The sequence below is a fragment of the Fukomys damarensis genome, unplaced genomic scaffold, assembly GCF_012274545.1.
Source record: "Fukomys damarensis isolate Sample0158 unplaced genomic scaffold, DMR_v1.0_HiC HiC_scaffold_9, whole genome shotgun sequence".
Taxonomy (NCBI): Eukaryota; Metazoa; Chordata; class Mammalia; order Rodentia; family Bathyergidae; genus Fukomys; species Fukomys damarensis.
In genome coordinates this window covers 43,432,502-43,455,043 of record NW_022900921.1, presented here as the reverse complement: position 1 = coordinate 43,455,043, position 22,542 = coordinate 43,432,502, and the positions used below count along the sequence as shown (strand labels likewise).

Genomic DNA, 22,542 nt, shown 5'->3' with positions numbered 1-22,542 from the left:
TTTACAAAATATTATTTATCAGTCTATACTAATTCAGTCTTCCTTTAATAAACTCAGTTTTCTTCTCATAAAAGTACTTGTCATTCATTTTTATTCTGGCTCTATCTTCTCTTTTCTTGCAGATCTAAACTATTTTGCAGGAAAACTTTTTAATTTTTTGCTTCACTTTTTTAAGGATAGTAACTTTATGGTTTAAAAGTAGGGAGATTGCTTCCCCAAAGATGAGCAGCCCTATTTCAGCATTGATGTTTGGGCTGTCAATGTTTGGAGGATTTGTAGGAACATTTTCTGATTCCTATGAAGTCATCCTACCTTTCCCAGGGCAATGCCATTCAGTGACTTATAAATCACTTCTCAAATATTGAAGAAATATTTGTATGAACTTAACACAGTAGCCTTCACCTCCCTTTCCCTGTGGATTTGCTTTCTGCTCACAAGAAACCAAGATCCAACAATATTAATTAAATAAACAATTCACAAGCTTTAAATTGTGCATCATTCTGAGTAATATGATGAAATCTTTCCCATGCCTGCTCTCTTGACTACAGTGTGAATCATTTCTTTGTTCATTGTATCCACACTGTGTATGCTATCCACTCATCAGTTACTTAGTAGCTGTCTTGGTTGTAGGACCTACTTCCACGGTGTCCCATTGCTTGTGTTTGAGTAATTACTTAATAAAGCTCTTTAACACTCAAGAATAGTGATGCTGAAAATTTGGATATGACAAAGAGAAGCCATTAAATGCTTCCTTTACAAGAAAAGATGAAAGTTCTTGACCTAAGAATCATATGCTGTTTGTTAAGATCTATAGTAGGTAGCAACAAGTCTACCCAAGAAATTGTGCATAAAGGAAAATAAATATGTGCTGGTTTTGCTGTTGCATCTTAAACTGCAAACGTTATGACCATTGTGAATGATAAGTACTTGGTTAGGTTGGAAAAGGCATTCTATTTGTGCATGTATGAACTAGAATATACGTAGTATTTATTCGTTGCCTGCCTATTACATCCTTCAGTCAGAAAACCTGAGTCCAATACCCCCTATACTGTCCTGAGTGTTGCCCTCGTGTGTAGTCCACAGACATAAAGGCAACACTTCTAAACTCTTTAGCGTCCTACCCAAGCTTTTAGAAAGAGGATGAATTTTTTTGCTCCTAACTGTCCCTTTTAAGAAAAATACCAGACTCCAAGATATCACACTCCCTTCCTTCTGTGCTCATGGCACTCTAAGAGGGAGAGTTGGGGAAGCAAATTATTGTTTAATAAGCACACTTTTATTATGCCTTCTATTTGACTATGAATAATTAACCAGTTAAATATTAAATAATTAACTGAGTAAAATAGATTTTTTTAAAATCTCATAACTGTCTTCTATATTTATCTTCTCCCTTCACAAGATCCAAGCCAAAAGCTGCTGACTGTAATTATAAAGCTAGTATTTATTATAGCAATAATTATCATTTACTGAGCACCTAGTATGTGCCAGACAGGCTGGACATTTTGCATATTTATCACTATGTAGTCCTGCAACATGTGATCCTTAACGCCATTTCACAGATAAGGACATTAATAATCAGAAAGATAAACTTTCCCAAGATGAGTATGCTGGTTTACAGGCAGGTCAATATAAAGTGAGGCCCATTCTGTTCCAGCATTCTATTTCTCATTGATTGATGCAAGTTGTTTTTCAGTTGTGTATTTCCAGATTGTCTTTAGAAAGGGGATCAGGAACGAGTGCCATGGAACACATGACCAAGAATGTGATTATCTCCCTCTTTCCCTTCTAGCAACTCTGCTCCAGCCTTCCTGTACATTCCATTCCAAGTAGTGCCCTTTTTTCCTTTAAACACATATGGAAGAACAATTTGGTGATTGCAAACCACATGTTTGTTCAAACATTAATAATAATCTATATATCAGGCTAATTTCTATGTGTTTACGCTACCGTTAAAAGTTGTCATATGAGTAAGAGATAAGGTGACAGTGGCACAATTAACAGCAAGATCTTTCTCATAAGCTGGTCATGAATTTGGCTTGCTTCGTATACATCCAGACTTAGCATAATTTTTCTCAGAAATGAAACAGCAAAGTTCCACTCTCAGATTTGGGATTTGGGGAATCCTTTCAGTACTCTTCACATGTTTTGTTTTTCTCATGTAAATTTTTTAAATTTAAAATTAGACCAAATGGCTGCTTCTTTCTAGCACTCTTACATACCTGTACTCCTGGAGGAAATGAGAGTATTGGAGAGTAGCAGATGTGCGATCTGCCATTAGGACTTGGTGATAAACCTTGGAGTCGCCTGGGTTTAACAAGATCCATTCAGCTTCTGAAACCATTGCAGCCCACAACCCCTCTTCTTCAAACTCTAAAGATTTAACTCAATTACGCTATGTAGCATGTAGCACATATAGCAGCTCTGAAATAACCCCTGCAATGGAGATGGGAATTATAACATATTTCAAATGTGAGTGATAAAATGAACACGGAAAGCCAGGTGAATCTAAAACTAGACTTTAGAACTATATCATTTTTATTGTTCCAAAAGGTTCCAAGTAAATGGAACCGGTACACAAGTAATACAGAGGGACAAGAGGATAGGATAGGTCACTTCCATCTTCCTACCGCAAAAGTAAGGTGAGAAACAACAGAATCATACCTGTAACAAGAAATCCTGTAACAAGAAAAGTCCAAAATTGAGAGATCTAGCAAGAAAGTAAAAATTTGAGGGTGAGGGTTGTGTCTTAACTTTCCTCAGTGTTCTCTCTAAGAGCCCACACTTTCTAGGGACAGCTGAGGTCAAGGAGATGATGTGGGATTGGTGTCCTTACAGTAGGCAGCACTTTTTGTACAACGCGATAGAGGTGATATGTAACCTCAGTTTCTTAAATAAGTGGACTCATAGAAGCAAGCAGCAAGTACGATGTGCAGGTATGAGCTATCCCCAGCGTCTCCAGTTTGAAGGTGGGATTTTGCATTTGTGATACCTGAATTGAACACGGCTTCTCACACTGAGGCCATCGATGTTTACCCCACTCTGTCCCTGATGACTGAGCTCATGAGGGTAGGGGACAGCAGTAAGTGCAGAAGCCCTAGCACTGCAGTGAATTAGATGAGTCAGTACCCCAGTGTGAGATCTTCCCACCCAGGGAGTAAGTTTGAGCCCAGAAAGCACAGACACAGTCAGCCCCCTGTAGCTGTTAGTTCTGCATCCATGGATTCAGCTGATCAGTGATTAAAAATATTCAGAGGAAAACTGTATCTGTACTGAACCTGTAGAGACTTTGGTTTCTTGTCATTTTTTCCCTAAACAGTTGGGTAACAACTGTTTGCATAGCATTTGAGTTGGATTAGGTGTGAACCACCTAGAGGTGATTTAAAGTACGTGAGGAGATACGCATAGATTATTGCCAGAGCTGTGCCATTCACATTAGGATCCTGGGATTTTGGTATCTTCTGGGTTCCTGGAACCAGGCCCCAGGTGGCTGCCGAAGGATGAGTGTGCAGTTCCTAGGAATCCCTTTCTCAGCCTCATTTTGGCCTAAATTTACCCTATTCCTCAGCTTTCCATTTTAAAAAAATAAGACTTCACTATGATTTTTGATAACCTCATTTTTCAGTATTTTTGATTATTTGCTTATTTGTACCCAGGTCCGAATCAATTGCAGTTTTGGCTTATGGCATTTCAGCAGGCTAAACTTTAGGACTGAAAATCAGATTTTTAAAAAAAAAAAATGCATTTTTTCCACCAGTAGGTAGGTACTATTTTTCACAAATCATTCCATGAGTACCATTTCCATAAAAATCATAATTGCAATTATTTGTATTTGTCAGTCTGTGAAACCTGAATTGAATGCTGCTTCTCAGACTGAGTTCACTAATCTTTACCCCATTATCCCTGAATAGTTGACCTCATAGAGGGCAGGGACAGCTATAAGTTTAAAAGCCAGGCACTGCACTAATTTTTCAAACATAAGTCCACCTGTTATAGAGTAGTAGAATGGTGATGACTTTCATTTCTGTTGATCAAGAAGCCAACTCTGAGGTATGGAGCAAGAGTTCTGAGCAGCCTGCCAGGCCATGGTATCTGACCTGGAGTCTCTGTTTGCAGGCTGATAGGTGGCAGGTCCTCCCACACAAATGCCAGGGGTGGGTCGGCCCTCAGGATGTGCCCTTCAGTCCCATCAGGGAGCACTGCTCCCATTCTTCTTTTTCCAAGGCTGCGCCGGCAGGAGTCCTTGACCCCTTCCCCCATGCAGGGAGCTCCTGGCTCTGAGAGGATTTGCAGCATAATAAAAATTACCACGTTCTATTGGCAGTGGCACTTATCTGATAGGAGTGTCATAACACAAATAATATGTGTGAAAGAACTGAAAAGCTGGGTGATTGTTCTGGAACGGAAACTAAGAACACAAGCATTCTTTTCTGTACCTGCCACCGCCACACATATGCACCCACTTCAGCATTTTACATTTTTATTCTCCAGTGGTAGAATTAGACCAGTATCTGATTTAGAAAAGAATACATTTCTTAGCACAAAAATCTCTGGAATTAATGGCAGCCACTTGCCAGGCCCGAAGAGACCAATACCCCTTTGCTGTATACCCCTAAATTGGCAGGGGGCGGTGACGTGGAGGAGAGAGTGAGAAGCGATTTAATCTCACTCCACCCTGGCAACAGTGTGTGCACTTGGTAGGACAAGTATAATGTATTGTTGCCATCGTGTTACAGGTGAGAAAAGAGAATTCTGGTGAGGCTAAATGAGTTCCTGCTATTTTTACATATTGTGCCACACCTGGGAGAATTCTAAGAGAGTTCTAAGACATGTCCCCTTCTCTTGAAGAGGTTTATAATCTGGTAGGAACTTTTAAAAAGCATAATCTGATAGTGTAGTGTTATGGCTTATAGCTAGATGCCCCCTCGCAAAGCCTCACACTCTCCTAGGTGAGGCTTTTGGGAAGTGACTGGAGCATGGATTTTTGATACTGGATTGGTCCACTGATGGGTTTATAGCTGAGTGTGATGTTGGAGGATGAAGCCTAGCGGGAAGGGGTGGATCATTGTGAGTGTGGCCTGGAGGATACATATATCCCTCATCTTCCTTTGATCCCATATACTGCTCCCTATTTGCCCTGTCCTGGACTGTTTCTCCTCTGTGATGCCACCCTTCCTTGGAGCGAGACAACTATGAACTCAAACCTCTACAAATTGAGCTAAAATAAACCTCTCCTCCTTTAACTGGTGGGTGCTGGGAATTTTGTCCCAGCAGCGAGCAAAGTAACCAAGATGTGCAGTACAGGCAAGGGAAACTCAGTACCAGGTAGCATGTGGCACTGATAATGTACAAGTTGAGGGCTCAGGGCAGGCAGCAGCAGACACCTTCACCCAGAGCCCAGAATGAGAAGAAGTGGGGAAGTGAGTGGAGTTAGAATGACATTTAGGAAAAAACTGAAAACGGTGGGCTAAGGAAAGGAAGTAAACCTATCTGGCTGGGGAAAGACTGTATACAAATGCAACAGGCAGAAACACTGCCCTGTTCCTTGATAGCACCATATGACAGAGCATCTTGAACATTTGGACCGTGGTGCCCTAGAAGATAAATGAAAATAGAAGACACGAGAAAATATTAGCTGTTTTTCTAGTTTTATATCTTTGGAAACTTACTGTGCCTTGCCAGTCTTCACAACTGTGCATTTTGAACTCTTTCAGATTAGCCTTTAGGCTAAAAATCAATTCCTGTTTCTTCTCTCCTTAAGTAACAAAGACCAAGCTGCTGGGTGAATGGATTCCCTAGACCTCCTACTGTTTGCCCCAAAACAGTCTGATACAGGTGATGTCAGAACACTGGGCACTCTGCAGGGAAAGAAGGGCTTGTGCCAGATGAGCTCATGAAAGTCTACCCAGCATCAGAGTGGATCTCAGAAGGGTGCCCTCTTGCTCTGTATAGACTTGAAGATGGAAACTGGCCCATGTGCCCTGTGGCCTCCTTAAAATTGGTATATGGAGCACAGGGAAAAGTTAGAATGAAATGCAGCAGCCTATACCCTTCTTGCTTAACCACCAGTTCCTTCATATTGGGAGAATAGTGAGTGTGTTTACTATAAAGAGACTTGACATTTATAGCCTATCCAAAGGATAAGAACTCTCCCGAAATAAGTCCCTTGGCTAATTAGATATGTGTGTAGGGAAGTGGATCAGGTAGAGTTGAATTAAGATGTGTTGATTCTTAATCCCAGCAGTCGGTTTATCTCAATGGCTAGCTGCCTAAACTCAACACTGAGGGCCTCCACACTCGGGGAGCAGGGCAACCTATTCCTGAGGGCTAAGAATGAGAAGGAAGAAAGGAAAACTCAGCAGACTCATGACATCAGAATTAACTAGCTTTAGAGGAAATGTCTGTAAATATTGTTGTCTGTCCTATGTGTAGTCCAGGACGTGGTAAAAGATTTGCCTGCTGGGACTAGAGTAGTCCTCCCTGGTCCACAGTTTCAAGTGTCCACAGTCACACAGTCCTAAATTATTAGATGGAAAATCCCAGAAATAAACAGTTCCTAAGTTTTAAATCACATGCTGTTTCATGTGGTGTGGTGGAATCTCACACTGTCCATCCCTTTGTCTAGTGTATCCACACTGAATACAGCACTCTCCTGTTAGTCACTTAGTATCTGTCTCAGTTATCAGACTGACTGCCAAGGTATCTCAGAACTTGTGTTCAAGTAACGCTGATATTATTTTATAACGTCCCCAGAGTGCAAGAGCCATGATGCTGGTAATTCAGATATATCAACAAAAAGTCCTCAAGTGCTTCCTTTCAATGGGAAAGTGAAAACTGATCATAGGTATGGATATGTAAGGGGAAAATATAGTATATATCGAGTTCTGTAGCAGCCACAATTTCAGACATTTGCTGTAGGGTCTTGGAATCTAACCCCATGGTAGGGGGATTGCTATAAATGGAAGCCAATCAGTGATAAAATGTTAAAGATCAAGACCATGGGTGGTGGAGACACTGGGGACAGTGGATAGTGTCTTGTGACAAAATGATATTATTCCTCTATAAAGACAATGCGAGGCAAACTAAAGGAAATTTTAGCAGAGATGATCAATTTTATCTTTGTTTATATTTTAAATCATAACCAGAGATAAGGTATAGGTGAAATTTTGAAATATTTATTTTTGAATTTTTTTTTCTTTTGGTGGTACTGAAGAAACCCACAGCCACTCTGTAACTTAGCTATGTCTCTACCCATGTTTGTCTTTTTTTAAATTTTCAGATAGCGTCTCACTAAGTGGCCCAGGCAGGACTTGAACCTGCAGTCTTCCTGCCTCAGCTTCCCAAAATGCTGGCATATCAAATCTTATTGCTGCTGTTATTTTATTAATGATCTGTCCCATGAGAAAAGCTAGAGACCTTTTCTTCAGTATAAAGTATAAATAATCTTTAACAATCTTAATTCTTTACATAACTTTCTGCTATAGTTACATATAGTTTATATTAATAATTACTAGCTAAATTACAGATTGTATTTGCACAATACTTTATTCTGTTTAAAAAAATAAAACATACTTTCCCATATATTCTCTTGTCTCAGACTTCCAGCAACTAAAGCTCAGAGAGAAATTATATTTCTCATTTTAATTTAATTCTGAAATTCAGCTTGATATAAATCAGTGCTCTTTTATGAATGCTTAAATGTGGTAGGGACTATGCTATTTTCTTTATATGCATTATCTCATTTAATCTTCATGACTAAGATATAGGATAATTAAAGTCCCCTTTCCTCTGGTTCTAAGATACCACAAGCTGAGATCTGATTGATTTTAAAGACCAGAGCTTGAATTCACTGTAGTATAGTGAGCCTGTGACTCACCTAAGCTTCCTGAACATGTGACAGAACAGGAAATGGTGATGTTTATTTGTCCCTAATTTTCCCAGGTACCCTAGTCCTGAATTTTAATATAATATATAATCAGTCTTACAAAGCCACTCCAAATTGTAAACTGCATTTTATTGTATATGTGTATTACACAGCATATTTCATGTTTGCATTACATTACAAATAGTCCATGCAAATGATTCTTATATTTGGGGAAATTTTTGTAGACCTAAATGTTCTAAATATCTGTGTTGCTTTTACTGTTCTTCATGTATTTAGTGGAATTCATTTGATGAAAAAATCATATGGAAATGCTTAGCTATAAATAAAGCAATATTAGCAAGCAAGTTTGCATTGAAATGTGGATGTTCATTTCCATTCAGCAAGTTTATATTAAGCACTTACTAAGGAAGAAGCTCCAGTCTACACAAAGATAAGTACATACCATCCCTCTCAGAAGGAATTTATAGTCCTTCTTTAGGAGATTATGTTTATCAAATCAAATGCTCTTCAAAGATATTATGAGGACTTCCATTTGGGGATTATGTTTAATATAACTGAATGCTCTTGAAAGAGATTGTTAGGTCTCATAGGTATGATTTTTAAAATTTATCCTGGAGGGAAGGTCATCAGAAGAAGGAGAAATGGTTGGATGTAGATCGTGGTACCTACTGAGAAAGCAACAAAACAGAATATAGGATATACTATAAAAGAGGGAAAAAATAAGTGCTTCGGAGGGTCATTAGATGGGAACTGTCACATCATATTGGAACAAAGGAGCTGTCAGAAGAGGCCTGAAGAGATAATGGTATTGGAGAGGAGTCTCATGGAAGGGAAGGATCCCAGAAGCACAGATGAAAGGAACTCAGATGCAGATGGACAGTGTCAAGAGAGGTGGAGACCAACTTATCCCACAGGTGCAGGTTTGTAGAGCAATGCAAAGGCATGAGGCTGAAAACTTAGTGTAGGTCTCACATACAAGGATAAAGTCTTGGAGCGCAAATGCAGAACAGTGGAAAACAAATATAGGACACAGAGTAAGGAAATGCATGGCCACACATCAGCTGTGGCATTTATGAAATGAGGGAACTTGGGCAAATCGATTTATCATTTTGAGCTTTAACACCCTTCCCTCTAATATAGAGATAATGATTGTTACCTTAAATGCTGGGCATGGATGAAAGGGTGTGCAAGGCAGTATTCTGAAAACTGTAATGTGAGGCAGGAGGTTCCTCCCTATCTCCACGGTGGCATTGTCATCATTGTTGTTAAGGATACGATGATGTTCTACCAAGACTTAGGGCCAGTGAAGCCCTTTGGTAAGACCTGCTCCTTAGAAAACTCAGCTGGCAGCAATGTGGAGGACTGCATGGAAACAGAGGAAAAAGCCAGGAAGCTTTAGGTTAGAGATGATGGTGGTGTGATTAGGATGGTAGTTCAGAAGGAAAAGTGGACACTTTCCAGAGGTGCTGTGCAATTTAGCATTCATTCAGAAAGGTCCTGAGCACGCACATTGTCCTGGGAACCCAGTCAAATTATAGTCTCCACATTTGAGAGGCCCATCAGGAGTTAGGGGACACATATCCTTGTGGAGATCTGTATGAAGGTGTGGGAGAACGGGGCACAGGGCAAGACTGGATCAAACCCTTGGTTTAGCCTGTGAAGGATTCATAGGAAAGGAAAATTGGAACTGGATCTTGACAGAGGAGAAAACAGTCTAGGAGACAAGAGGAAGTTGGGAGAAGCTCCCCACTTGTGCAGAATACCGCACATTCAGAAAATCTCATCTTAGTGACTTGGTTTTCTCATCTATAATATGAGGAAGTAATGCCCTACATTTTGGGGTTGGTAGGAAATTATGTTAAATAAATTTTATACAATGTTTTATATTTTAAATGCTTAATAAATGTGAATTACTGGTGTCATAGGGAAGGGAGTGATGGAAGGGAAGGAATCTAGGATGACTCCAAGATTCTAAGTAGAAGAATTAATAGATATTGGTGCCATTAACCAAGACTTAGAATATAAGAAGAGGGAAAGTTTGTGGGGAGAAGATGATCAGTTTTAAGTTAACATGGTGAGTTTGAATTGACTATAAAACAAACACCCTGATGGAGCAATTCAGTAGTCACTGAAAGTGGACAGCTGAGAGCTATGTACATTTGGGCATCATGCAAGTACTATATAATTTTTAAAGCCACAGTAACAATCAAGATTACCCAGGGGAAGGAAAGGAAGTAAGAAGGCTGAACACAAAACACTCAAAGTTAAGGAAGAAAACTTAAGGCGGAGGTGATCCAAGAAGACATGACATCATAGAACTGTGACAGAAAAAAAGTTTCAGAAAGAAATGAGCATTCAGGAGAATCTAATGAACTTGACAGTTGAAAGAACCTTTATCAGAGCTGGTTCTGATGAAAGGTGAATGATGAGATCTTGGAATGTGAGGGTGGGTGGTGAGCTTATGGGTATCTATTTGTTATTCTTAAGCTATATCTGTGCATTCTATGTCTGTTAACTCCTATGTGTATAATTTGCAACAAAACGGTTGTATTATTTTTAAGCATTTTCATCTTTATTCTCTTTTTATTAGTGTGTGTTTGTAGTACACAGTAGAGATGTAGATTTTGAGGAATTGGTACACGACTAGAATTTATTGATTGATTGATTGATTGATTGATACTGGGGATCGAACTCCAGAACTTGCACTTGCCAGGCAGGCATAGCAGCACCACTGAGCTAAATCCCTGGCAATGACTACATATTTGATGTACCTCTTCCTTATCTCATCCCTCCTCCTGCTCTGCTTCTCCATCTCCAGAAAGTCTGCCTACTTATTTCCTACTATCTCTCCTTTATTTTACTCCTTTATTGACTTATATTTTAGGTTTCTCATATAAAGGAAATCACACAATTTAATTTTCTGTGTCAATTTATTTCACTTAGCATTATGGTCTCCAGTTCCATCCATTTTCCTGCAGATAAAATGATTTCATTCTATTCATGGCTAACTAATATTCCATTTTATATTCATACCACATTTTCTTTATCCATTCATCTGTTGGTTGATAGGCACCTAGGCTGTTTCTAGGGCTTAGCTATTGTGAATTGTGGATATGCATACATCACTATAGTATGATGTCTTTAATTCTTTTGTGAATATAGCCAGGAGAAGTATAGTTGGGCCAAATGGGATGTCTATTTTTTTTTGAGGACTTACCATACTGATTTCCATAGTGATTATACTAGTTTATAACCACCAACAATACAGAAGTGTTCCTGTTTTCCCCACCTTCTCACCAGCATTTGTTGTTTTAGTGGTCTAGGTGATAGCCATTCTGACTGATATAACATGAAATCTTAGAGTTGTTTTGATTTGCATTTGCCTAATGGCTGGGTAAAGATGTTGAATTTCTTTTTCGTGAACTTATTGGCCATTTTCTCCTTTTGAGAAATATCTGTTCATTTCATTTGCCCATTTTTTGATTGGGTCATTTGGTATTTGAGGCCTAATTTACTTTTTGTTTTGAGTTCTTCGTGTAATTTAGGTATTAGCCTTCTCTCAGAAGAATAGCTGGCAAAATTTTCTCCCATTATGTAGATTGCCTTTTTACTCAGTTGATTGTTTCTTTTGCTGTGTAAAAGCTTTATAATTCGAGGTAACCCTATTTGTTGATTCCTGATATTATTTCCTGTGCTATTACAGATATATTTAGGAAGTTCTTGCTTGTTCGTGTGGCTTTAAGTGTTTTCCATATATTATCTTCAACAGTTTCAGTTGATAAGTTAAAAAAAAAGAAATGGTTATTTTAGGAGGGATGGTATGAAAAGAGCAAGAATAAAAGGTCCTTTGAAGATGTTGGCCATTATGTGAAATAGAGAAATAAAGACTAGGTAGAGAAGGGGTAGATAGGACAGGAAGGACTGAAGGCCTTAGCTGTTTGTTGGTCTTACCAGAAGAAGCTGGTGGATAAGAAAAGACTGAGAGTGAAAGCAAACCTGTGGGATGTCGATGGAACTAGATCCCAGGATAAAGGAATACTCAAGATGGAAAGTACCTGGGACTTCAGTCTGGCCAGAGAGAAGAAAGGGGGTTGGCCGTGAATACCAACAGATTCATCCTCGAAGAACATTGAGACCCAAAACCCTCAATATTTTTCAGTGATTTTAGAGGGAAGGTCACCTGTTATGAGAGGGTGAGACCCAAAGTGAGTCTCAAAGAAAGTCATAAAATGTAGGGATACTGTCTGAGGGCAGACTGGAAGCAAGTGCAAGTACTTCCCTAGCCCAGTGGTGGCAAATCTATGTGCTGCAGTGGGCACACAGAGCCCTCCCTCTCTGTCGGCACCCCAGCAGCCAAGCCTCAGACATTTAGGTCTAATTGCAGTGTCGATACTTTGCAGTATATAAGTGGGTTTGGGGTTGCAGTTTGGGTACTTGGTTTCTGAAAGGTGTCTCATCTCTTCTTGGCCTTTTGGCTAAGATCAAGTATAAAAGGTTTGCCATCATCACCCTCCCTACCCATCATGGTCCAAAACTCAAGAAAATCAGGCTTTCAAATCTATACCTTCACCATTGGACATAGCTATTGGTTCTTTGGCAGCCCAGGTGTAAGATCCCAGAAGCCAGAAAGAGAGCCTGATCCCAAATTGGAGATTTTAAGGGGATTTATAGTAGGCCTAAGAATGATTCCCACCATGTGAAAAGCTCTTGATGAGCCAACTAAGATGTCTGTTAGGTGGTTAGCACTGGATATTAGACTTCAAGAACAATTTAGTGTGCTAGTGTTCTGAGTGGAAGAATAGGGCTGAGAAATACCATGGAAAGAGGAAACTCAGAACATACTGGGAAGAACCAAGATTCTAATTCTTCAAGGCTAACATCCAAAGATCAGAGTTAAAGACAAGACTATGGGGCAGGAATGTAGCTCATGGTACTATCATTTATATTTTAATGAACTTTCCATTTCATTTATTCCTCAGTACCTGGAAGACACACAGAAATCATATTTCGTTGTTTGATGATTTTTGTAACAGCCAGACACAAAATGAATATATATATGGCATACTGATATGCAGATAGCATTATAAAATAATTTGTGCAACATTAACATGAGCATATTGTGATTGTATTACAAGTTTGATGTTTAGTCACAAATAGTTTGTATTTATCAATTTTGGACCTTAAGGACACAGTCTAAATTGTGCAAACCAAAGAATAATTGCAAAGGCAGCTACTGAGTGGCTGGTGAAGAATAGGATGGCCTTTGGGACACATCAAACAGTCTTCATGGGAGGAAAAGAAAAATCAGTTCAAGTGCTTGTTAACTGATTAACTTTCTCTGCAAAGATACCAGGCCACTTACCGCAAACACATACCTATCCTAGCCAGTAATTTAAATGAAAGAGAAAAATCAGAAATCTTATAGTGGAAAAAAAAAGAAATGGTGCCAACGGAAAGCCAAGTGTTAGGAGGCACAAGGTTGAAAGCTGAAGAAAACCCATTGTGCCTTCAAAACTTTCTGGGTAGCAAAGGTCTAGGAAAGATCTGACCAGTTCCTGGAGAACATGGCGTACTCTCCTGAGAATGAGTGGGATTCAACTCTCTGGACATAGATTCTGTTGTGACACAGATGTGGCAGCTGTGCTTAGCAAGTCCCCCAGCTAAGCACTGGTGGATACCTGAGGACTAAGTGGTGGAGGAGAGAGAGACATAGATAGTCAGTAGATCCTCTGCTGTCCATGGAAACCCTTGGTAACTGCAGATGAGAGAAGAGAAACCTTGAAAACTATGTGCTTAGCTCTCCTGCTGCCTACAGTGTGTGTTTCATGATGGAGGAGAAATGATGTTATCTCCTGGAGTGACCTTGAGCATATTTGTCCCCCTTCCATCTCTGTTGGTTCTGTACCATCTGAGGCTCTTGGGAGGAGAGTAACTAAAGAAAGAAGGCACAAAACCATTGATTCATTACTAGTGAAATCCATTTTCAGCCCACCACCTACCAGAAGGAATGAGGACAGATGTCCTCCCTGCAAGAGAGAGAATACCTCATTCTTGTTAAAATGAACCAGCTACTATGTCAATGCTTGCTTAGGTTTGGAAATGGAAGCCAGCCAAGGAACAGGTTCAGAACCTGTATGTGAACTCCACATTGACTTTCTGATCACCAGAAGTCATTTTAATCTCATCATCAGTTATGGATGGCAACTATCTTCCAGGAGGTGAAACCAAAGGAGAATACTAGAAGTGGATAACACAGTCCCTCCCTCCTCTCAATTTAGTGACAGTGTACGCCAAAAAGCATATGACAAATTATTGCACATGTAATTCAAGTTATATTCTTATAAAATCTGTGGTTTATAAAAATTGGCATCATTCTCTCTTTTTTCTCATGCACATAGTATATTTTTATATTTAGCCATGAATGACATTGCTATATGGAACTTACTAGGAACTCATTTATCTCTAAGTCTCTAGTAAAGAAACCTAAAATTAAAGTTCTCCATACATCCCTCCAGAGACTCTTACAACTTTAGTGGAATCCAGTCCAAGCCTCCTTTGTATGGCAGTTTCCACAGAGTTTTTGCACTGAACTGTTCCTTTACTCAAGGTCTTAAATGAAGTGAAAATAGGACAATCTTTTCTTTTTGAGCTCTAAAAGGAACCTGGCAATAGCCATGCAATCAAGAATTGGTCAAACTCAAATTAGGAAAACAAATGATAAAAGTGGGCTTCCATTTTATTCTTTATCGATTCTTGCCCTTTCCATACCTCATCTAAGTATGTGTGTGTAGCCACCTGACATTCTACTGACTCTGAATCTTCTCTGTATCACAGTATTGTTTTTATCTCTTCTCCCCTACCCCCAGGAGATGACCTGGCTTCCACCACTTTCTGCTATTCAAGCACCAGGCAAAGTGGAACAAAGCAAATTTGCATTTCCCAATAAGGTAAGCTCTTGCGCCTCTCAGGGGGATATGCTGTACTCATGTGGGCATCTTCAGGGACAGTGGATTGACATTAGGTTGTCTTTTGCCATGTAAATATCCCTACAGAGGCACATCAATCTGGTCTTCAACCGTTTGCAGGCTTGTGTTTATTATGCATCAAAAGAGGAGAATCAGGCTTGCCGTCTTACTTACCTACATTTCCATAGTCTGAAAAATGTGACACTTGTTATAATTGTCTTTATCAAAAACATTTGGAAGGTTGAAATCCATCTTACAATCATTTTTTACACTCGATAGAATCGTATGTCCTGTTTTGCTTTCTGAAAGCTATTATTAAATTAATGATATATGTTAAAATGAATGTCTTAGAATTCAAGATGTGCTATTCAATTTCTCTTACATATATTTTTAAAGTTTAAAATGTTTTCTGGGACTTACAAAAAGATTGCTATATTTTCTAAGAAAAAGCACAGAAAAAGATCAGCCCTAAAATATATTTAAATAATGAATATAATAGGCATTTATTTTTAATATCTGTAACCGTTAGACTGACATATAATTACATATTCATTATTGAAGATCAAATTGTGCAAGAATTTGAAAAGAAAAAACACCCTGATGCTTCTAGCCATAATTTCCCAACATAGATGTTATTAACAAGAGTTTGGTGTATACCTTTTCAGTCATTTTCCTGGTGCATCATAGACACATATGTTTATAGACATTTTTTTCATTTCTTAAATTGTATGGTACTAAAAGCATTTTTATAAGAGTTACTTTTTTCCCAGATAGCCATGATACATAAACATCATTGCTAAATGTCAATATCACAACCTTCTAGAGTGAATTATTGAAATAATTATTAATTACTGTAATCACAATGGTAAATTCCATTCTAGGAATTGATTTTTATTTTCATTAAGAAAGGGTATTTGGAGATCTTTCCATGTGAATCTAGAGATTTTCCTCGTCCCTCTAAACAACAAAATGTTGTGCATATGGATTTGCTGTAATTTATTTAATCAAGCTCCTTGTGATGAACACAGAGATTGTAATTTGTCATTACAAATACTGTCCCCACCAATGCTCCGTGAAAGTGCTCCTTTGTATGCCTGCTATGGACTGTCCTCTGTAAGGACAAAAACAACAGGAATTATGGCACCAAAGCTATTGGAAACCACATTTACACTTGGCTGTGTTTCAAGAGTCCTTTTTATACATCTTAACCAATGATTAATATTATCTGGTATTTTATCACTGTGTCTATATGATGGATGAAAAGTTGATATTTCATTGTTTTAATTTGCATTTCCCCAATTACTTCTAAGCTCAGGCGGTGACTGTTTTTTCCATTGTAAATTGCCCATTCATATCCATTGCCACTTCATAAAAATGATTTGTAGGAACTTCTTATATCTTATTCATTTTTCTGTTATATATAATGTAACCATTTTTGTAACCTTATTTATGTGCCTTTTATACTAGAAAAGTGTTTAATCTTAATGTGAAAGCAAAAAGATCTGCCCTGCTCTCACATTCTAACAACAGTCTCTATTTTATTTTAATTCTTTTACAGCTTTTAGGGTTTTTAAAAAAAATTTGTGTGTGTGTGTGTGGATGGCATGACATAGGATTCTAGTCAGGCTTTTCAATGGTTAGTAAATTAATATAAGTATCAGAGTATTTGTCATTTTCTCACTCTAGTTTCAAATAGCCTCTGTATCAACAGCTTAATTTCTCAATTTGTTTCAGGACTCTTTTGTTTTTACAATATATCTAATTCTTTCTGAATACCTTGCTTAAATCAGAGGTTGATGAACATTTTTAGTAAAATCCCACATAGTAAACAGTTCAGGCTTTGCAGACACTACCTAATGAAAGAATGTGTCATCTCCTAAGTTAAGCCTCAAGTTCCCAGGCTTCTCGCCCTTTCAATACAGACAAATTTAGTTGAATAGTTTCTGCAGTATGTATTTCCAGTGGCATCTTGCCACATTTAGAATAGCATGAAGAATTTTTACAATCTTTGCACGTAATCTGACCAAAATAATGGCTGACTACTGAATCCACCCAAATAAGTATAGTGTTTTTATCGTAGATGCATATCCTTAGTTGACATAGTTGGTCACATATGAAAGCACATTTTTCTACAACTTTTCTAAAATGTATTTTGTTCATTTCAAATAAATACTTAAGCATAAGCAATAGCTTAATTCCGAGGTGAAACAGATTTTAAGTCATTAATGCAAAAATTTAATTTTATAGCTTTAGTGGGATGTAACTAACAAATAAAAATCAGGTATATTTAAGTTGAGCAGCATCATGTTTTTATATTTGTATATACTGAGAAATAATCATCACAATCAAGGTAATTAATATATCCATCACCTCACATAATTTCCATTTTCTTCTATTCTTATTTCACAATAAGAAACTACCCAGGCTGGGGATTTAGCTCAGTGGTTCCACTGCCTGCCTTGCAAGCACAAGGACCCAAGTTTAATACCTGGTTCAAAAAAAAAAAAAAAAAAAAAAAAAAAAGAAGGAAAGAAAGAAACTACCTTCTCAGCACATTTCTAAAGATCTGTCCTCTTAGCAAATTTCAAATGTGCATTACAACAAACAATATAATATTGTTAACTACAGTCCCATTTCTGATATATCATATATGTATATTATTTTTCACGTAGCATATGTATCAGAGACCTTTTGCTAAGTGAAATAAACCAGACACAAAACACAAATACTGCATGATCTTACCTATCAGTAGAATCCCAAATAGTCAAACTCATAGAAGCAGAGAGTACAGTGCTATTTGTGGGGCTGCTGAATGGAGAGGGTAGTAAGAAACACTGGGTCAAAGGATAAAAAGTTACATTTATGCAAAATAAGTAAGATCTGGAAATCAAATATACAGAAACCCAACTATACGCTATTTTCTGTTTGTTTCTTTTTTGTAAGAGAAAATCATTTTTATCTGCTAAATAGTTTGAACACAATGATACAACAATTTTTATTTGTTAATATTCTATTAACCATTATTATTCTCTTATTTGATAATGAAATCTTGTTTTATTTTTTCATAAAATAAAAAATAAGTATAAATGGAAAAAAGGTGGATTTTTAGGGCTACTTAGGAGTTGCATGGAACTACTCTAGGTCTTTTTGCCTTGCCCAAGAAAAAAAGAAAAAGTGATTTCACAAAGTTTAAGAACTTTACATGATTTTGATAATGCATTTTTTTTCCAAAAAGCTCACTATAAGTACTGATCATTTCTCTTATGCAAATGAAATAAGCCTACCTTAGTTTCCTGTTTCTGCTGTAACAAACACACACACTTGGTGACTTGAGACACTATAGGATTGCCTCCCCACCCTGGAGTTGGAGATCCGAAAGTTCACTGAGATTCAAGGCGTGGGTGTCCCCTTCCCGGGCTCCAGGGTAGAATTTGTTTCTTGCCTTTCCCACTTTCTAGAGGCTTCCTTACTCATGGTTTACATCACTCTGACCTCTACTTCCTTTGCCACACCTTCTATGGATCTTAAAAAGGGAAAGCCTCCTTTCCCTTTTTAAATCCCCTTGTGATTATGCTGAGATTATTTGAATAATGCCCAACTTCAAAATCTTTAACATAGAACCTCTTTTTCCATGAGAAATAACATTGGCGCTCAGACATCTTTGAAGTACCATTATTCTGCCTATTACAAAGATGTATTAATTTTGACACAGAGTGCAACTTATTTATTTATTTAGTTATTGGCAGTGTAGGGGATCGAACCCATGACCTCTTCATGGTAAGCAAGCACTCTCCACTGAACTATATCCCAGCCCTTTAGTGTACCCCTTTTAGCCTTTATCTCAACAAATTAGCGTTCTGAAAGGTGGACACTCAGTTAATTCATTACACTATTAATGTTTGAGAGTATTATAATTGCTCATGTGTTGGACTAGAATTGTTTAAGGAATTTGAGAAGCAAAATCTCCAAAATGACTGACTAATAATCAATGAAATTAAGGCCTTAGTAGGCGTTACTACTTGATCTCACAAAGAAAAGTAGATTTTATTGTGCATTCTGAGTTACCAGTGCCACTGAATTAATTAGCCAAACACTTCTGAGAATTTTTTCATTTTGTCCAAGTATTGAAGAACATAATATATAGTAAAGTCAATTGATAATGAATTTGGCTGTTTTGTTTTTTTTTTCCTATTCTTCACGGACTTGATTTAGAGTCACAATTCCCTCGACAAACATTACTAGGCATTCTTCAAATCTCAGAAGTAATTGAATTTGGTAAAGCAAAGACTGCATGTCTCCTTGAAATTGGCTGCCATTATCAGGAATTTCAAGCAAGAGAGAAGAAAATGGATTTGCTTTGCCCTTTTCCCTTTCATTTTGCTGCAATCTCATAAGTTTTGAAATGCAAATAAAGAACTCAAAAGTGTAGAATGTTTTCCATTTCCAAGGAGTATTTCTAAACTCAGTGGTATTTCACCCATGGCCATGGGTGCTGAGGCTGGTGCTTAAGACCTGGACTGAAACTATTCCTGCTGATTGATTTTAGCATCATTACAGAAGTGAGAATCCCTCCCTTTCTCTGTATACACTTGAATGTGAGGAAAAGCCAGAAAGTGTGAAGGGAAATGCTTTGAAGTCAGAAGGTTTGTCATATATCTCTTTCCTTGAGTTGCTAGCATGCTTCCAACAAAATATGTGCACTCAAACTTTCATGTTTGGCATTACCTCAAAATAAATATTTAAATCAATTATAAATTATGTCACTTCAACTGTTTTGAGCTCTCTAAACTAGGAACAAGAAGAGAGTGAGAGTAATGGAGACCTGGCCACATCAGATGATTATATTTCCTATGGTGGTTAACTTTATATGGGGGCATCTAAAAATATAAACATAAATTTCCATGTCCTACCTTTTGTATTTCTGATAATGCACTGATAGATAAATAATTAGAGAGGTATAAGTGAAATTTTTTGTTGTTGTTGTTTTTTTTTTGGTTGTACTGCGGATTAAATCCAAGATCTTTGAATTGAGCAATATCCACAGCCTTTTTTTTTTTTACTGGGTCTCATTATGTTTCTAAGTTGCCTGGGCTAGGCTGGAACTTCAGCCTCTCAGAGTGCTGGGATCACAGATGTGTGCCACCATGCCTGGCTCCAACATGTCATTTGTAAGAAGTACACTCACGGGATAAATGCTGTCCTCCATCAAAAACATGGCTGAAAACCTGCTGTATTTCATTAATCCAAAGCACATTATTTTTTCACCTTTTAAAGTCTCAAAACTTGAGATATGGGATACAATTGCTTTCTTCTATGGTGGTACATGAGATAACGTAGCCTCATACACTTTGGATGGCATGTGACCCTTGATGAGATAGGATGGGTATCTACTGCAGCTTCCTGGAAGGGCTTTCTTGGATGCCAGTGTGCCTGATAGTTTCTGTCTCCAGCAAAATGATTGCTATCAACCTTACTTCCCAGCTAATTACCACATTTAAAGGAGTTTTCAGATTTCTCTGTGCCAAAGAATAGCTTAGGTGTTGGGACTTCATGATTTAAAGATGGGAAAAAACACTTTCCAACTTATAGATATTCTTCTAAGTCACTGGGACTGACTTTCCCTTTTGTGCACTTCACCTCACCCTTGAGGGATGACCCTGACAAACCAAAGGCATCGAATTAACCTTAGAAATGTCCTGTTATGGGATGGCAGTTTACCTCTTTTCTACTGAGTTTCTGAGTTTTCTATGAGTAGGTATTACAGATCCAACCTTGGGCCAAGGCAGTCCTAAGAGTAGCATTGTCTTTATGGTACTTATTATCCAATGGTATACTTCACATATGTGCTGTTTGTTTGCCCATTTGTACTTCAGTAAAGCTTTTGGTTCAAAACAAAGTCACAGTTTAGAAAATGGTGACTGACGGTAATGGTAGTATGACACAGTGCATCAAAAACAAAGAAGCTTTGTCTCCCTGACATCCAGGAAGATGTCAAAGAGCAGGTTTCCCTGGAGCTTACTTGTACAGAGCCCAGAAGGAAGAAGGGAGTTTCCTAGGCAAAAACAGAACAGCGGGACCTCTATTCCAAGGGAAGGGAGCGAGGGCAGGGTCCTCGGGCTCGAAGCACTGGACCTTGGCCACCACCTCACCACTTTAAGCCCCAAGTTAGAATCATCTGCCTACACATCACCTCCATTCCTCATTTGCTGGGCTCCCTTCCCATCCCTCAAGGAACAGAGCCCTGCAGGCTTCATCCAGCTCCCAGAGGAGATGAAAATGAAAAGTTCACTGAGAGGACATCCACTTACAGGAGATGTTTGTCAGGGAAAGGTGGCCTTCAAAATAGAAGCTACAAGAATGTGGGTATCTGGGTGGGTGACAGGAGACACACAAATCGAAAGAACTTCATTGCCTGGCCCTATGGAGAAAGGAGCGCTTGTCTCCCTTCTCTGTGGACCCAGCTTGGCTCTGGTCTTTGAGGATAACAGACCTGCAATTCTGTGGGGTTCTGAGGCTTCACACTGGATCAGGAAGAGCTGTAGACATCAACTGCACACAGTGCCCTGTGGTCCTTAGCTAGGGAGAAACTTCTCAAGGTAGCTGACACCTCCATGAGCGAGCTGGTGACACACTGGCCAGGTGTCATTATGATTAATAATAGAACATCGTTTGTGCCCATAGAATGGTTCAGACTGGGGACATTGGGCTTTAATGAGCCAGTGTATTTGACCTAACATTTGTTAGTTGTAGGAACCACCCAGAAGAGAGCAGCTGGAAACACAAGATGGAATAGCAGAGCTAGAAGTTGATTTTATTCTTGCCTCTCCTACAGTGATTTTTTTTTTGTACCCGTAACTCTCTCTATCCATTTTCTGCCTTTCTCTCCACTCCCCGTGCAAAATAGAAATAATTAAAAAGTCATTAATTACACAGATATTTTAGTTAAAATTTGACATTTGGTGTGAATAGTGATCTCAGAGGATGTAATCATAATAATTTGGGCCACCTGTAAGTTTACCATTGGCTTTTTCCTGAAGAATCTGTGTCAACAGTCATTGCCAGAGTTTTAGGATGTATTGAGAAATAAAAAATTCTATTCCTCCAGCCATTAATGGGAGCAAACAGTCAGAGAAAATTTTCTTTTTTCTTTCTTTCTTTTTTTTTTTTTTAAGAATGAGCTGAATGTTGGAAACCATCTGTTTGCATCCTTGTAATAAGTTTCCTATCTAGGACAGTATGCCTCCAAAGGCCAGAGTGTACAAAGCAAAGAGTACAAACTAACATGGACTTATCAAAATTAGATCTAATTTGTGTTCAAATATCAACTCTAAATTAATGAAAACAGAAGGGAGACAGACAGTTCACCTGGAGAAATTAGCCATGGTTGTCTTCTTCATAACAGCGTCTATCCAAAACAGATCAGAGTCATTTTTGCAGATTATATTTTAGCACATGACTTTGGAAACAGTAGTTAATCTTCATATAACTGTTTGCAAAAACTGAGTCTCAGAGTAGAGTTAAATTTGGTCTTTTTCTTCTTATGAATAACCTCAAAAGAGGTTTACTAGGCACCTGCACATGACTCAGTCGGCCTCACAGAGCAGGAATCTTTTCCCTCTCCAATTTTCTCACCCAAATCCTACCCACAAACCTGTTTATTTTATACTATGCCAGAGGAATTTTTAAAACAGACAT

The 22,542-nt window shown here is 38.3% G+C and overlaps 1 protein-coding gene across 1 annotated transcript in view; it reads left to right on the top strand.

The window, feature by feature from the left end:
• The window catches only part of Aff3 (AF4/FMR2 family member 3), a 399,929-nt gene that overhangs the window by 209,011 nt on the left and 168,376 nt on the right, over positions 1 to 22,542 (top strand). The window contains exon 7 of the mRNA XM_033761487.1: positions 14,749 to 14,829. Coding sequence (XP_033617378.1) covers positions 14,749 to 14,829 — 81 coding nt within the window. The remainder of the gene's footprint in view (positions 1 to 14,748; positions 14,830 to 22,542) is intronic.